Raw genomic sequence first — 18833 nt, forward strand, 5'->3', positions numbered from 1 at the left:
ATTTTACAAGACTTCAGATCCTCAGAACTAAAGGAAAGAAATAGAATGAATTATGTACTAGAAAGGGAAAAAAAAAAAAAAAAAAAAAAAGAAAGAAAAAGAAAAGAAAAAGGAAAGAAGGGAAGAAAAAGAAGAAGAAAAAAAGAAAAAGTAAAGAAAGAAAAGACAGGAAAATAAAAGAAAAAAGAGAAAAAAGATAAAGGGAAAGAAAGAAAGAAAAGAAAGGAAAAGAAAAGAAAAAAAACAGTAGCAATTAAGTAGCAAAACATGACCTGCTGTGAAGGCTAAGAAGTGCTTTTAAGGTAAAGGAGTTTGGGTAATTAATTCTAGCACCTAGCATAGCTGAATGAGTTAGTTTTAATAAATATAAAATGTGCCTGTGTATTTATGAAATGCTACTTTATTGAAAAAAAAATATATTTCTTTTTTGTTCTTAGCTTAAGTGAGCTTGTACCTTTAAATTCATTTGTATCTTTGGAAAAGCTGGATATCAAAAATAACTGCTTATCAGGTGAGTTTATGGAATCATAGAGTAGTTTGGGTTGGAAGGGACCTTTAAGATCATCAGTTCCAGCCCCTGCTATAGACACTTCCCTGCAGACCAGCTTACTTAGAGCTCCAGCCAGCCAGGTCTTGACTCCAGGGGAGTGGACATCCACAGTCTCTCTTGCAACCTGTTCCAGTGTCTCACAGTAGAAAATTTCCTTCTGATATCTTCTCTAAATCTACCGTCTTTCAGTTTAAAGCCATTTCCCCTCATCCTGTTGCTACCTGCTTTTATAAAGTCCCTCCCCAGCTTTCTCGTAGCTCACCTTCAGGTACCAGAGGGTCGCTATGAGGTTCTCATGAGCTTTCTCCAGGCTGAAAAGCCGCAACTCTCTCAACCTGTCCCTGTATGGGGGTTTTCCAGCATTCTGATCATATTCCTAGCCCTCCTCTTGACGTACTCCAACACTGTTGTATAGGAAACATTAAGAGACACATAAAAAAATCATTTTTAAAAGCCATTCAAACAAGAAGTTCTAAACTATATTATAAAATTATTTGAATATTAATTGTACAAAATATATATAGTTCCAATATTATTTATGAAACATACAGAAAATATATATTTTTTCAAACAGATGTTCTAGATAATGCTAGTAATTGTACTGTATTCGTAACAAAATTGTTTGCAGTGCTTCTTGGTTTTGGTGTTGTTTGTGATTTTCCATAGAAAGTCCTGTTACACATTCAAACTGATACATTATTTTCTTTCCTACTTGATCACAGACCTTAAAAGTGTCATTTCATGCTTAAATGGATGCAGTAATCTAAGGGAGTTGTCACTCAGTGGAAATCCTCTTCTTCAAGAAAGGAACTGGAGGTAAAAAAAAAAAAAAAAAAAGGATTTACTAAATTTATAATAATAATAAAACAGCAAAAAAATGTTAACAAATGTTTTTGGTCAAAATACATTAAATTTGACTCTCCAAATAAATGTTTAGAGTACTCTTCACCCAGTTTCATGCAGCATGCATTTACTTCTAGAAAATACTTATATATATATATATATATATATGCACTAACACTTTTATGTTAGGAAAAACATAATTTTGATCAAAAGGTTTAAAAGTTTTAATGATTTTTCATGTGGAAAAAAAAAAATGTCAGGGCAATGTTAGCCATTTAGAGATTTTTGTTTGGGCTGGAGTTCTTTAAATGTAAATATGCATCATTTCATCAGTCTCCTTAAAAACAGAAACGCCCATATAAATATGTGGCCAAGAGAATACTGAGATGTCATATGGCATAACATCTTGGAGAAATACATATTATTTCAACTATTAATCATTCTACACTGGTAATTAATTTTAGAGGTGGCTGGTAGTTAGTCAACCTTTTTCTGATTAGTGACCAGAGATTCTTCTGAAATTGTGGAAAAATAATTCCCATTCTGTAGTAGGAAAGAGATAATAGAAGACAGTGTAAGTAGCAAAGGAATTCAGTCTGTATCTTCAGTTGCAAACTGATATTCTCCTAAAACTGTTCTCTGTCATCTACTTGCTTATTTTCTCCTGAGTTCAAATAGCTTTTAAGACAATATCATTTTTTATAGATTTATTATATATATATATATATATATATATATATATATATATATATATTTAGTAGAAGTCTCCTGGTTTGTTGATAATTTTGTTATCTGAAATCCAAAATACAAGCCAATCCATGAACACTTAAAAGTTGCTGAGAGAATTGTTCAATGAAAGTACAGTAGCACTCAATGTACAGTATGCTCAAATTACTGCTTTGTTGGTTACAGGCCATTGAAAGCAGAAAGTCAAGTTGGAAATGCAATTTTAGACTTGTGGGGGATGTTTCAGGTGTATGTTGTAGAAGTAGAGTATCTGTAAACTCAGTGTGATTCCATTAAATGTACAATGACATTTTTTAACTTCTCCACTTAGTATATAAGATCACTTCCACAAACATTTACTACACTGTTTATGGAATTTTTTATAATTAAAACTAGTCCTGTAATTGCAGGGCAGTTAAATATGAGATTTTACACTGCAGTATTACATAAGAATTTGTTTAAATTATGTATGTATTTGATACTTCAGATTACCTACGTATAATATTAGTGTTCAGGGTATTTGTTTGTTGGCTGTACAAATAAATTCCTATGAGTTTTTGGTTGTTGAGTTTTTGTTTTTTTTTTTCCCCTTTAATGAACAGACTTATTTACATTTCCATGATTCATGCAGGTAATTTTGTGAATAAAGTTCAGTGACTGTGACAGTATGTTACGTTCTCATTTACATTGCTTTAATGTCTATTTTTTGAGAGAACTAGCTGTTATTTCCTCTGTAATCTTGAGGGGAAAAGCTTTCTGAATTCCCATTTAACTATATGAACAGACACTTTGGCTTACTTTACCCAATGCACTTTTTATAATTAAACAAGAGTTTAATTTGTCTCGAGGATTTAAAATATGAGATATGGTAAAATATGGATTTGCCAAATACAGCATTGACTATAACTTCAGGCAGTGTGTTCCGTTGAACTTTACATAACCTCCTGATACCAACAAAGGAATTAATTGTAAATTTTCCCAAGTGGTTTAGTACTTTCATGTCCAGCCAGTGATAACACCAACAGAAGTGAAGTAGTAAGAAGTTGCTTTTTAAAAATTAAACCTTTGGATCAGTATGAGCACTCCTATGGGAATGTGTTTCAATGCTGTGATGATTAATAGAGACTCTTAAGTGACAGAATATTCACCAGGAAGTTTTCACTAGGTGAAATATTGGTTCAGCCCTTCACCAAGAAAGGCCCAGCTGGAAAAACTAGCATGGAGATCCCATAGCTCTAAGAGACAATAATTCCAGCATCAATCAACTTTGATATGGCATTTTTTTAAAGTTCCACTATTCAGTATCTGCTTTGGTAATTGCCCCTATGTGTGCAAGGATTGTCTGTCGAAAGTTATAATTTTATTTCAAATCTTTTTCTGGCAGTATTGTTCTTATGTAAAGAAACACTGGAATGTTTTATATTTGCAAAAACCTAATAATCTATTCAATTGAAACACGTTTGGGAGTTTTCTAACTCAGTCATAGGAACTTCTGCTAATTTTAAATGTAGTGTATACTGTCTGAGCTAATTAATTGTCCTTCATCTTCACAGAGAATAGTCAGGGAGTTCTAACATTTTGAAATCTGTGCTAACTCTTTTCATAGCAAAGATATTTATACCCTAAAATAGATATTTTTTTCCTGTATATTAATAACCTAATGAAAATATTGGGTGTTGATGCATTGTTTTAAATAATTTTGCAATATTAAAATTTTAAACTTAAAATAGTATAAGAAATGTGTAAAACAAGATCACAGATTGCAGTAACCTAAAAGTGAGAGAATTGGTAACTAATTTTTTTAAATAGCAGATAATATTTTCATTGTTACATCAGTGGCCCCTACTGTTGTAAAAAAAAAAAAAAAAAAAAAGTTACCTCTTTTGTCATTTCTTTCATTGACCCAAGTTCAAGAGTGGATTTTTTCCTATTGGTCCTACTGAATATCATATTGCTTTATGTAAATTAGTATGCAAATCATTGTGGTATTAAAATTGGCAATGTTTTGTATTCAGGGCAGTTTTTAAATCTAGGTCTATACATGTCAGCAAAATCAGTACCGTACAAACCTATGACACAGTTTGCTGTGTTGCCAACTAATCAAATACTGTGCAGGTGCTTACGCTCAGGAGTGTTAGATTTTCCTGTTGTTCAGGCAGGTGAAGTACTAGACATAATGAATTAAACATATGTTTGACCTTCCTATGTTTAGTATTTCAGCAGTGTATGCCAACAATGCATTGCTAAGAAACTGACTCTTCATATCATCTTTAAGGTTTATTAATGATTTTTTTTTTGTTAGTATATTTACATGTGAAATAACACGTATGAATACTTTGATAACTGTCATCATGTTCTGCCTTGTTATATGTTTTTATCACTAAGGTGTAACTTTTAACTTCTTCTAAATTGAAACTAATAATGACTTTTTCTTTTTCAAGGCCTTCACTATGTAAGGTCCTTCCAAGGTTACAGTTTCTTGATGGTGAAAACTTGCATTATAATACTTTACCCACAGCTGAAGGAATCAAAGCATCAGAATCAACAGCTTTTCTGGAATTTTGTAAAGTTCAAATTGAAGAAAATGTTTTACTGAAAAAAAAGGTTGTTGAAGAGGGGTATGTATTTATATGAATATAAATTGCTAGAAGAAATATATCTCAATGTACTCTTAGTATAATTCTCTATGTTCTTGTTATGAATTTTATTTAACTTTTTTACCTGGAACTATGTATTTGTATTAAGAAAGAGATTAAGATTGTTGGCTTCAATGCAAGGAATATTTCATACATTTATATATCTGTTGGTCTTGATTTTTATTGTTTTAAGTATGAGAGAACAGGTTACTCAACTCAAAGGATTCTTGAGGTGATAGCAGTTGGATGAGTTCTTACACAACATAGTACAGTGAAAGACTAATACAGTATCTTGGAAGTGATATAATTATATTAGCATGACTTCCAGTTTCAGCCTAACCAAACCTAGTTTGGATAAAAGTGCTCTGATTATTTTTTTCCTGCTTTTTAGAATATTACTCATTTTCTAAAAGACTGGAAACCTGAAAAAGTTGCTTTCTGCTTGCTCTTAAGGAGATGGGTCATATATGTTTGCTCATAGGTCCTTGATTTTATCAAATTTGCTACTTCATTATTACCACAATTAGCTGTCCTGCAGTAACTTGTAATTTATACCTCTTTTCATTCCTTTGCAATATATAGATACTGCAAACTGCTCATATTTTCACTCTTGGGTATATTGCCCATTTTCCTCTTTCTTAGTTCTTTTACATTTTCTACCGGATTTTACAATAGCCTTGTAGTTCTTTTAATATCTGACTTCTCTGATGATGTTTGGAAATATAATTTCCTGTATCATGCCAGGTACTGAATATTCAACCAGAGGAGGTGGAGCTTGTGACACCAGGCAATGCTTTCATCTAAATTTCTGCTTGTGTAATTTCTTAGGCCAGGAAAATTACCCCCACTTCTTCAGCATCTAGCTATTACCTAGTGTGTCTTGTTAATATTTAAAGGGATATTATCTTGAGTTATCTTGAAAAGATAGTCGTATTAAGAATTAGATTCAAATTATTTTCGGAGAAATTACAAAGTCTTCATTGATGGATAAAGTGTTTAGATGGCTCTTGGAACTCATATATTTCTCCTTGGAACCCCTCAAGAACACTTCTCAACTGTAATTTTTTGTTTCTGGTTTATAAATAGGTAACTGACACTTACTAATCCATTTATCATTTGAAATGGTACTCCTTGAAAGGAAAATGATGGGGGGGGGGAGGGGGGAATTGTTTCTCTTCCTTTACTGTAGAGAAAAATTTCTTACACTCAGCATTCATACCTGTTTCACTGATAACCTTTGCAGAAAAAAAGCCTGTCGTACTGTAGAATATGAATGTGATTTATCTGGAGTAGAATCTCATACTGCTACATATGTTTTTGCTAGATTATAAAATGCATGAAGGAAAGGTAATATTCACAAAATAGAATTGTTTATTTAACCTAGGTCTGCAAGAATGGACAGCTTAACAGGTAAAAAATTGTTGGATACTAGAATGAGACTATCTATTATTGTGGTTAATGGTTCATGCTATTCTCTTGAGACTGAGATTCATCCTTCAAACACTGTTATTAATAAACTGGAGCAGAAGATGGAGTGCACGGTTACAGTGCTCCCAGATGACCCCAATTCGGGGGAAATTGTTTATATGCTTGAGTACAGAGCTGCCATACAGATGGACCTAGCCACATTGGAGATGCAGACAAGCAGGAATCTTGTGAATTCAGTAAGAACAAGTATAAAGTTCTTTACCTAAGGGATGACTCCTGCCATCAATAAAGATTCAGAATGGCTTACTGGAAGCATCTCTGCTGAAAAAGAACTTTTGAGCGTGGAATTCAGTCCATACTGGCATGCTATCAACAGTTTTAGTCACAAATGTAAACCACTGTACTATATAAGATGCTATAAACAGAATTCATTCTATCCTAGCCAGTTCCCATATAACTGAACATAAGGAAAAGCCTTTTCATCATTAGGATAGTGATGCATTGCAACATGCTGCCCAGAGAGGCTGTGCAGTATCCATTCTTGAAGTCTTTTTACTAAAAATATATTTTCTGCATCACCTGAAAAACAGTGAAAACTGGAGTTTGTGAAAGAAACTTTAAACAACTTGCTTATGTATAAGCCTTAATAGCATAGCTGCTATATGTGCATACTGGAATACTTTCCCTAAACTAACTGAATGAATATGACATTGCTAAAGAACAAGCCAAAAATTGAGCAAACTTCTCTCTGTTTCACATCTTGCTAAGTTATGAGCCCCTGTAGGTGCGACCTTTAGTATGTAATCTGCCAAATCTAATCACTGCTAACTTCCCTAATCCATGTTTCACAAACTGCTGCTGCCCACTTCAATTGTCTGTGCTGTTTCTGCCTGCAAGTTCACTACTCTTACCATGCTTAAAATTGCATTTATTTTTAAACTAAATTTTTCTAATAAATGTTTTATATCCCTTAACTTTTATATGTTTTGTAGTGAGTAATGGTATCAAAAACTAATATGAAGACTGCATTTTATTTTATCATGTTGTCCCACAACATCAGAGGCAGATGTTGTTGGTATGGCTTCCCACCAATATTCCTTAAGTTTTGTTGCTGTGTGACAGATGGCAGCAAAAGGGCAGTCTGACAAAATGGCATTTTGATATGGAAGTGCATGTGAAGCAAAGGTGTGACACTGAATTCCTTCATGTGGAAAAAATGGCTGATTCAATGATGTTTGCTGAGAGTTTGTGGAGACCAGACAGTGTATGTGAATACAGTGAGGTGCTGAGTGGTACATTTTAAATTATGGCAACAGTGGTGAGAAAGACAAACCACATTCTGGACAGCTATTCACAGCAGTCACATCACAAAATGAAGAGCGTCTTGATCAGCTCACTCGTGAATCAGCTAATGGTGGTGATTTGTTGAAAAAATAGTGTTTTGTAGTTAAGAGTCCCCTCTATCAAATAGTGTTATTGTGTTCTTTGTATCTGTTGCAGTTTCTATGGAAATAAGAAGACAGCATTACTTTCAGAGCAACTTACATAGATCACGGTAGCTGCATTTGCTTTCAGTAATGAGATATGCAGATGTCTGGCTAGAGGAACTTTTAAAGTACTGTTTGTATAATATAGTGAAAATTACTAGAATTTCTTAAGCTGGATCACAGAACAGAACATATAAATCACAGGCCCCTTCATGTGTTTGTTAGATTTGTTAGATAACTTTGTAACCTGCAGCTGAGCATCTGAAATAATGCTAGACAATATTACAAAAAAAAAAAAGCTCAGTTAAAATTGGAGTGTACTATTTGAACGTGCTGTATATCAAAATGTGCATGTTCCTCTTAAAAACAGGAAAGAATAACAATTTGTATATAAAACTTCTGAATAACTTCTCAACTAATTAACTTATGAAAATTACAGTAGAGTTGCAACATTAAAAATATGACATTAAGCTAGCACACAGTTAGGAGCAGAATTATGTCTGTGTTTTAATTGCTGTGGCCAGGAGAAAACTGCTATTGGTAGGCACATCTGGCTTTTTTGTTATCTGTCTTTTTTGCCTCTGTGAGATTTTTTATGCCAAATTTTAAGTCAATGCATGGTTCCCCATGATTAATAATCTGTTTCTAGTGCTTTTATCTTTTCTTGAAGTCCCTGGAAGAACCCTTATACACATCTTTTGTTAAGAAATCTTTCGGTTACTAGAATTTGTTTGTGAAAGTAACGTCTTGGTATACTAGTACTAGCAAGGCTGCTATACCAGCACAGTCAAACTCTGTGACTGAAGATTGATATTTTCCTCTTCTGGTTTGTTCTCTCATTCTCCTTCCACAAAAAGCAGTGCATCCTTTGTGACTGTGCTAAAATTTATGTGGAGCATAACATACTTTCAGTTGTTAAGGTCAAGTCAAGGTGGTGGGTGGCAATTAAACATAAGATAATGTGCTCATCAAAGCTGAGAGCCATAAAACTTGCTGTAGCAAGGCTGCTATGTTATATGACATATTAAGGAACCAGACAGTATGAATTCTGGTGTGTCCATCAGGATAATCACATTTCTTGTTTTGTCTAGATGCTAACGTAGAACCTTGCTTATCATAGAATCATAGAATGTTCTATCTTAACAAAGTTATTGACGTTATATCTTAACAAAGAAGCATTTCCAAACAAGTTAGTATAAACAGATCCCTTTACCTATAACACCAAAAAAGGTCTTAAAGGCAAACGACGAATTTACACTAATTGAAAAGGAGAAAAGGAGATCTTTTGGTGTCAGAAGTCTTAATGCTTACATTTCTTACTTTTTTTTTTTTTTTTTTTTTTTGTTCCCAATAAGAAGGTAAATCAGTTGTGCATGTTTGTTTGGTTTTTTTTTTTGTGATTGCTGCTTCCTTTTTGTGGTTCAAGTAAATGATCTTTCGGATCAAATCTCTCATATCAGGAATGCAGTCACTGAGGCTCTGAGAAAGCAGCAGCTTTGACAGGGTGGACATACTCCAAGCCTCTTATTTCCCTCTCTACAGCTGAATAAAATCCCTGTTGGCCTGAGACACTGACCTAACTGCCACCTAATGCACAAACCCCATTTTAATAGCTTTTGTCCTTTTGACCTTCACTTCTGCAAGAGAATCCCAAATACAGTTATAATAAGCTAGCAACTCCCCCAAAAGCTGCTTCTGTTAAAAAAAAAATTAAAAAAAAATAAAAAATAAAAAAGACCTTTGGTGACCACATAATTATTTTCCACCTAAATTTTCATTTGCTTTCAGTTTTCTCTACTGTTTCTAGCTCTCACATGCATAGCCACTGAAAACAAGTGAAACAGCTGTTCAAGATGCCACTGGAATTGACAAAGGAAAGGATACAGAAGCATCCTACTCCATTCAGTTTTTTGTTTGTTTGTTTGTTTTCCTTTGCTTGTTTCTGTTTGTTAAGAATGAAGTGTACTCAGAATAATAGTTTTAAGAGATGTTTTTCATTTAAAAACTTATTTTGCCCAGTATGTAAAAGTCTGTTCTTTTCCCCAAAGTTTTAATCCTAAGCCTCAGCAAAGATAAACAAGCAATCAAACAAACAGAAGAATGTAAAGCCAAAGTTAGAAAAAACAAAAGAATGGGAAATAACTTTGGGAAGGTTTTCTACTAAATTTGTCTTCCTAAATACTGTATCAGTATTTCTTGATGAAGAAATTACTTTTCTTACTGTGTAGTGTCCTAGGCAGTTAGAACTTGTTAGATCCTCAAGCAAATACATATGTTGATTTAAATCTTTTTAGGAATTACTACCATATTTGTTAAATTAACAGTAAAAATGTAATGTGTAGTAGGCAGTCAAATGTAGAGCTAATGCATAATGAGTTGTATAATTGGACTGTGTGAATTTGGTTTCAGATTTAGCCACTCATATTTTGGATGATGGCATTGAATATATACTAGCAGAGAAAGTGTGTCTTTCTTCCTCTAATTTAAGATCTGATCCTAAGTGTTCTTAACAATTGAAGAACTTCTTAGACTTTGCTAGAGTAAGTGGTTATTAAGGCAACATTTCTTTTCAAAAGAAAGTGTTATAAAAGCTTTGCCTTTCAAGAGTGATAAACAGGAAATTCTGTTACTCAGACTGTTATCTTAGAACTTACTTTTTCAAGACCCCTGAGAGAACTGATTTTATTTCAACTTTTTATCTTGCATTGCTGACCTAGAATTGACTTTTTGCTCTTCTGAAAATAGCTCCACATTACAAATCTCTGCATCTATCTCTGCTATCAAAGGAAAATGTTTTGCTGGTTCCAAAAGTACCTGCTACATATTATAATAGATAAACACTGTCTAAATACAGACAGCCTTCTGTATCTGCAACAATTAGTTCATATTTGCTCTTACTTGCCCTGGTCCTAGATGGTGTGGCACAACTAATCAGAGCCAGATTTCATAGGTTAATATTCCTGGACTCTTTTTAACAATCAGATGGGAAATCAGATGCCTTGAATGATTCTTTTACTCAGTTTTATTGGTATACTAGGCTAATACTCACAGCTTAGTATAAAACTCCAAGTCAAAAGTAAGCAAAGATAAGCAGGAACTAAGCAGGAAGTCCACTAGTATTCAACCAGGGAAAAAAAAAAAAAAAAAAAGCAGAGAAATGTAATTTTTCATGAACTTTAGTCTAGCACCATCCCATACATTATAAAAGTATTTACATTTAAAAGTTCCTGTTTTCCTATATTCTCTCTACTGTTGTGGTTTGTTGGTTGGAATTTAAGTTTGACTTTTCCTGCTGTAGTTCTAATCAAATTTTTAAAATACTGTTGTTTTTATATTATGTTTCATAGGCCATAAATGAAAAATGGATGATGAAGACTGTTATAGATTTTGTAATAAGTTTACATCAAGTCTTCTAATATTTTTGGCTTTGTATGACCCTAATCATACAGAAAAAGAACAGTGACATATATATCATAGTGCCTATTTCAGACTGAAACCATTAAAAAAGTTACAAAAGCATGAAGTAAAATAAGCAGTCTAATATATATTAGTGTATTTTAGATACTACTAAAAAAATGAAAATATATTTAAGGTTTGTAAATATTGTAGCTGATTTTCAGACTAGTTAATGTTCACTGTAAGTGTATGGAAATGTAGGGGTATTTCAGAATATGGAGTGGTTTGTAAAGATAACATATTTTTTAGATCGTTCACAGTTCGAAATATATGGAATAACATTTTTATCTTTCTTTTCAGAATTGTTTCTTCCATTGATGCTGTGCAGAGGCAATGCTGGTATTTTAATCAGTTGATGAAACTTAGCATTGACCATCGATGTGCACATGAGTATGGTGAACTAAGCACTACTGACAGAGGTAGACCAGAAGCACTGCAAAATCATTTAAAGCAAGCATCCACTGGCTGCGTACAGGAAAATAACCTCTTTATCATGGGTGTGACAGAAAATAAACAGGTCTTGTTGGATCCTTCTGAAAGATGGATTACTGATGGCCATTTTCAGGCCACATTCATTAACTCCTCCATATCTGTGCACCAAAAGGAAAATAAAGAAGATCACAGAATGAAGCAGAAGAGCACTGAATCTTGTATTAATTACAATGGGGAGAGCAATGGCAACAAGAACATATCTGCTCAGCTCACATTGCAACATTCAGTTATAGAAAGTAATATGGGAAGAGGTTTTGAGAATAATACAGAAAGGTAAGACAGACATTGGTTTGCTTTCAAATAGGTCAAATGGATAGGCAATAAGAGTGAGGATTTCCTGTTTAAAACGTACACATTGAGCAGATAGTATGTAAGTAATATTTTGAGGTTGATTAGAAAATAATTATTTTAGGGTGATACATATAATATCTCCGTATGATTCCATATGATATTTTATCAGATAATATATTAGAGTATAGAGAAGTATACACTTTAATTTTAAAATACTGTCTAATGAGAAATTTTTAAAACTTCCTCTTTATCTCCTTTTCCTTTTTTGCAATGCATTTATGACACCAACCCATAAAAACACAAATAACATTTGAGGTGAAAATGGTTGTTTGTTGGAATTTGGACAGAACTTAAACTACAAACTAGTGAAAATTTTTTTACTGTGTTGTTCACAATACATTCAAGGTTCATCTATGTAAAGTTTACAGTCAGTATCATTTAAAAGGCAAGATGTAAAAGTTACTTAAATCTACCATCATATTCCCTTGACCTTAGGCCAGTCTCCTGCTGTTGTGATGACTGAGGAGCTAACAGTCTGCCCTGCCCTTGATACTCCTCCAACATGCCTCAACCCACTTCTTACAAGTAGAGGCAGAGGTGAAGGGGCAGTTCAACTTGTTCTGTGCCCCCAAATATTCTCTTGCATAAAACAAATTGGTTTATTACCTCTTGGGAATGTATTTGGTGTTGGTGTATGGTTCTTGTTGTACAGTCATTGAAAACAAAAGCTGAAGTTTTTTCCATAAGGACCCCAAAATTCACTTATGAATTCATAACAATTTGTTCAAAAATACACACTCATGGGTAAACTTAATAAACATACTGTAAGGAGAAATACTTAAATACTTTTTGCACTGCTTTCTTCAGGTTTAAACTCTGAAGTATGCTGTGACTTGTACTGCAACATCTTTCTGCGCAAAGTCTTTCATTATTTAAATAAATGCACTATACAAAGAAAGAAGATATGTAAATAGTGGGAGAAATTTACATATGTTTTCTTATACACACAGGTGAACTGTAATGTGAATTTTATGGAGGATTCCAAGATAGTAATGTGCTAATGCAGAACTGCATTAAACTATTTCTCTTTCAAAAAAATTGACTGCATATTTAGAAAGCTTAGGCACTGAACAAGCTTTTGAAGAAGCTGGAGGCAAAAAGTAGGCAAAAGATTGAATGGTGCTTTGTCAGGTTTTTGTTTCTGCTCCATTGGGGATATTTGCATAATGCAGTTTTCAGTATTCAACTTAGCCACCTGTAATATTTTTAAATACGGAAGATAAATGCCTCCGTTCCCATCCGCCCCCCCCCCCTCCCCATTCTTTGACAGATTACTTAGTTACTATTAAACTATTTCTGCTACTAATCTTTGATGTGAGGAGACTCTTCCTCTCAGTAAATGTAGAGTCTAATTAATGTTGTGAATGAAAGTCCTTCCAAAGCTATGGATTGAACATGCTCCCATGTTTCTGAACATTTATACTGCATCTAGGTTGTAATTTATAGTTTGATGTCATAGCCTTGTAATACATAGTGCTGTTCTTTCAGTGGTTTTATGATCGAATGGCTGTGATAACCCATGTTTGCTGGTGAGGTTATGGCATTCATGAAGGTACTTATTTTCATTATATTAGGTCACATTTGGCAGCATCAGTGATCCAGTCTCATTGGAGGAAGTACCGTACCAGGAGGAAGACTGACTGCGCCAAAACAAGAAATTGTCATTTTGGAGAGGCTTCAAGACAGAAACATGAAGCTGCCACAGTAATCCAGGTTTGTTTGCAGCATTCTCTTTGCCAATTTTCAGATTTAATAAGGAAAATAACTTACTAATTTTGTGTACTTTATATCTCATTTCTATTTTTACTTATGATCTTATCAATAGATCTGTTGTTAATGTTTTTTTATTCAAACATTTTAAACTTAATATTTCTAATAGAGAGCCTTCTTTACAAGATGTTTTGTAAAAGCATAAAAATATTTTTCCTTTATTCACTGTTTCCCTGAACTAACTATTTTTTTTTTAGTTTTAGTATTATGTTTATGACATGTTGTGCCCATGCTCTTGCTGGGGTGTATATCGATGCTATTAAACTGGCAAATGCTGCATAAGTGATAGAATATGTCTCATATCTATACAACTAAGCATTCATCATTCCCATTCTGCTTACCTGCCTTACATTGTTTCCTCATCTCCCAAAATAAAGGATTCCCTCATTCATACTGCCATTGGCAGCTCACCATGGCTTAAGATGTTCTATGCTAGGTATTGTGCTAGAAGTTTTGTGTGTGTGTGAATTCAAGTCCATGCCTGTCTCTGTTTAGTTTTCTAAAGAGATATTGAATCTATGTGCCATGTTGCCAGGGTCTTTGGTCTTTTCACATTTTTAGGCAAATTTTTCCTGTATTGCTCAATTTGTTTCTTGAGTATAATGTGTAGATAGTATGCTAAGTATTACCTGCATAAATTTATCTAATCCATTTTAATTTGTTCCAAACCTGATGATTTTCAAAGTTAATGTGGATAAAAATAGACTTATCTCTGCATTTTATATATTTGTAGGTCTTTCATATCCAGTCTTATATTCACTCTTTCCTTAATGAGTTCAGTCCACTTAGTCTCTTCACACGACACTGTACTTATCTTTTTCTCTCTCCGAACCTTTATTCTATTCTATCCTTTTTTGAAGGAGTAACTAGAACTGCATTCCAGAGGTAGGTTTATCAGGAATTTATATCGTAAGGCAGTTTACTGTCCCATTTCTTTAAAACTGCTATAATTTGTATTTTTTTATTTCAATTGAGTGCTGATCTGCATTCACAGATCTGTGTTAACAGATGTCTTCAAGTTTATCCTTCTGTACATACTATTAAGAATGTTTTGCTGTTTTTTTTTTTCTCCATTGCATTTGTTAAAACTAATGTATTTGTTCAATTAAATATATTTTTCACTTGATCCCTCAGTAATGCGCTATCTGGGTGTTTATGAAGATCTGTAGGAAAAAAAATACACTAATGAAAAGATAAGAAAGCAGATCTAATATATTTAATCGTTTTTATAACAGTGAAGAACTGTGTGTCTTAAACCAGCAATATTTTTAGTGATTTATGCAGTTAGAAAATTATTTAAGAAAAATGAACAAGCTAAATGCTAAACTAGAGTATAAGATTTATCCTTCATGTTTTTGTGCCTTCATTGCAAAGCTGTTAAATGCTGACAACACTTCATTTTTCAAGAGAGGTAGTTTTTTGGTTTTTTTGTTTTGTTTTGTTTTGGTTTGGGTTTTTTTGCATAGTATTTTAAAAGTTTATGGCATCTTCGATTCTAATTATATCAAACAGTGATTTGGGAATGAGTTGCTGTCTTGAAATTAGTTTTGCTGTTTCCATCTAATCCACTATGATCTCTGAAGTGTTTTCCTGGATCTGATTCTGTAGGTTGGCATGTGTTCATAATTCCTTGCTTTTTCTAGCATCTAATTTCTAAAGTGCCTCTTTATTGTAATATTCTTACTGGTATTTTTTGTTTTTAAATAAAGATCTTAGACAGTTAAGAGAGAGTAACTGACCTAGGTCAATTGTATGAGAAGTCTCCAAGAATAGCTACTTGTAAACTAAAAGACATTTAGTAGCAGTGTATTTTTATTCTCAGTGATTTGGAAGTTAACACACAGCGTTTTCTTATGTAGTCTTTCCCTTCAATTTATAATAGTCCCTCAAGGAATTGTCAAATAATTAATTAGTTGACCCAGGTTTGTAGTTGAGGGAGTTGCAGGATTCCTTTCTGCTTACTTGTGGAGAGCCTCTTGAGTACTCTAAGCTTTAGACATATGCTGGCATTTAATTTGTCTTGTAGTTTTAAATGTCACATAAAGTTCAAAAAACAGATCATTGAGCTATTAAACCGGGACCCAAGATGTTTTATCTTCCTAATGGGATAACATAGAGAATCTGGATTTGGGTTTGATCTATGACTTTGTATAACATGCTTTAAATTTTTTGTTTAGGCATCTTGGAAGGGCTTTCTTTTGCGAAGGAAACTGGCCAGTGTGCTTGCAGCTGTTAAAAGTGATGAAGTGGATGATAACTATGAAGAAATAAATGTGGATGATTTCATATCTCATGAAGTAAGCATATCCATTAGCATATAAAAAATTCATGTTAAGTATAAAGTATACTTATTCTAAAACAATAATGTAAGTGTTGACAATAAAAGAAATTGAAAGGAATATCAGGGCTAGAATTAACGTGTTCAGTGTCCAGAAATAAAGAAGTGTTTGGTATATATAATTCATTTAAATGTATTTGTCATGGATTAATTGCTTCCTGCTCTTTGAGATGTTCTGGTAGTTATTCTGCTATTAATGTCACATCTACCATAGAACTCCATATATTTCTGTAGTCAAAGAGGAAATAAATGAGAATAAGGAAACAACTATTTTTCTTTTAATTTTTTCTTTTTCAGTATCTTACTAACTGATTACAATGTGTATATAAATGTTCATTTTCATGAGGAATTGTTCATATGTAGAAAATAAGGAGAATGCCCTGTTTTGAGTTATTCAGCCTGTAGTCCAGAATCTCAAACACTTTAAGTTGGTTGAGCCAGGCTTTCTTCGCTCCCTTGCCCAAGTAATCTTGTTTGGTTTGTTTGTTTTTTGCTTAACTGCAAATTACGTGGACAATTTTGTTCCATTTGACTGTCAGCAAGATAATCACATATGGACAGGTACTCCTGAGCCCAAGGAGAAAAGGAAGGAGTGGAGGAGGCAGGAAAATAAAGGCCAGATCATTTCAGTGAGTCTTGCATTGTATCACTTTCTGGTGTTGCCATCCATCTTTTTCATTTTTTCAGAATCACCAGACTAACATTTTAAATTTATGCATCAGACTCAAAGGCTGAACTGAAGATCAATGGAGATCAAATAAATTACACAATCCCTTAGCTTGTTGTGATGAAAAAAAATAATACCTGTTTTATTCCAGGTTGTATATGTGGTAAAATTTAAATGTTTAAGCCTAGAGAGGATATCAGAGATTAAACATTACAGAGTTGAAGATTGATTGTAAATGGAATTCAAAAATTTCTCATACCCTGTGATGTCTGTCATATTTTTTCCTCCATTTGTTTCAAGCATATCATGTTCACTAGATTGTACAAAATATGTAGCAGTTTTAAGACAGACCTACTGAAAAGTTTGTGTGAAATAGTGATGAATGATACAGTTGTAACATGTTACTATCTGTGTGCAAAATAAAGAAATCACATGGACTTTTTACTTTAGATGAAACAAAAAGCCTGGAGAAATCTTTGCTTCTATGTCCCTTCTTTCTGGACTCAGTGTTTTTATAGCAAAGTGCTGAAGCAGAGCCAAATAATGACATTTTATATTAGTGGCTATCTGATGGGCCTCAAAATGTGTGTAGAGAGGAGTACATATTGCTGGGCTAAGAGATCCCATCTGCTGGAGTGTGAAGGAAGAGCAAAAAAAAAAAAATCTGGATGCCATTTTGTACTGCAGATTTTACTGTTGGTTAGAGTGAACGTAGTGAGAGAATAACCTTTCCTTATTACGATCTAATACAAAAATACTAAATGATATCTACTAAATCATCATTCATTGTTTTGTCGTATGATCATTATTTTTATATCTATATTATGTAAGATTTCAGTTACAGTGATTTCATTCTATATTATATATTAAAACTGTAGTCTTTTCCAAAGATCTATTTTATCCACTTAAGCATGTTGACTGGTGATATATTATTAGTACAAATCTATGGCTCCATATCACATGAAAAATTGATTGCATGTTATTGAATTGTAGGAAAAATCTTTATCTTGCTCACAATAACATGAATAGTAATGATTTCACCTTTACAACTACTGCTAACTTCTTGTATTCATCTCTGCTCTAATAAATTGCCACAGGCATTCAGAGGCAATTGATGGCATTACTGTTTTATATATGTTTTTTGTGCAATGTCACACAGGCTATCCCAGATGAGATGAAAGATCTGGCCAGCAGATGTCTCTGAGAGTATGAGGCTGCTATTTGGTGATATTTTTATGTCTTTCATGTGGACTTTGGAGAATTCCAGCCTATATGCTCCAGAAGGTTGATCTTAAGACAACCTTTCATCAGCAGTCTATCCATGTAGCAAATGCTGAGATCTACAAGGCAGAGCTCTTTATCTCTGATGGATAATATCTGACAATACATTTGCTCAACACAGCTCTTACTTTCTGTACTATGCAACTATAAGCACTGTTATTTTTGTTATGAAAATATGTTGTGAGTCAATTACAAAATGTCATTGTCAGTAAGTTGAACTGATTGACTATAATCACTTTTAAAGACAATTATCTTCTGAGAACCGTGGTCATTGAGCAAACTACTGTTGTCCTGTACTAGGTCAACAAACAGACAACTATCTTTTCATCAAGTACCAATATTGATGGTTATATGGAACAGAGAGTACTGGTTTTTTTTGCAAAACTAGGTTTGAGTTTTGTTTAAATTAGGGATATCTAGTAGTATTTTTTAGAAAGAAAATAATGTTTATAAGTTTCAACCAAATTTAAAAAAAAAATAAAAAATCCATCACAACTTCCTCAAAAGGAATAAATCCACTGCTCTGTGGCAAAGCATTCTGCTTCTGATCTTGCTTGAATAGAATTTTTAAGCAGCACTCTGTTTTGATAGCCTTTAAACTTCTTGATTAGTTTTCTTCACATTTTTACATAACCACAGTCAGCCACACAAACTGTTTTTTTTGTTTGTTTTTTTTTGTTTTGTTTTTTTTTTAGCAAATAGATACCTTTATAAGGTATTTGTATAAGGCAATGACTTGTGAGCATATTGCAATTTCTTGTTCAGGCTGTCTGACTGATTGGAGATCTTCTATAACAACCTAATCACT

General features: G+C 33.2%; 1 protein-coding gene across 15 annotated transcripts in view; it reads left to right on the plus strand.

Moving 5' to 3' along the window:
* The window catches only part of LRRIQ1 (leucine rich repeats and IQ motif containing 1), a 90499-nt gene that overhangs the window by 20283 nt on the left and 51383 nt on the right, over window positions 1-18833 (plus strand). For all 15 annotated transcript variants that reach the window (XR_001553963.2, XR_004306703.1, XR_004306710.1 and 12 more), the window contains exons 13-18: window positions 438-511; window positions 1273-1366; window positions 4561-4737; window positions 11427-11891; window positions 13544-13682; window positions 15917-16036. Coding sequence is in view for 10 of the 15 variants with exons in the window: in XM_015857583.2 (XP_015713069.1) it covers window positions 438-511; window positions 1273-1366; window positions 4561-4737; window positions 11427-11891; window positions 13544-13682; window positions 15917-16036 (1069 nt within the window). In the remaining 5 variants the exon portion in view is untranslated. The remainder of the gene's footprint in view (window positions 1-437; window positions 512-1272; window positions 1367-4560; window positions 4738-11426; window positions 11892-13543; window positions 13683-15916; window positions 16037-18833) is intronic.

Source organism: Coturnix japonica, chromosome 1 (genome assembly GCF_001577835.2).
Source record: "Coturnix japonica isolate 7356 chromosome 1, Coturnix japonica 2.1, whole genome shotgun sequence".
NCBI lineage: Eukaryota > Metazoa > Chordata > Aves > Galliformes > Phasianidae > Coturnix > Coturnix japonica.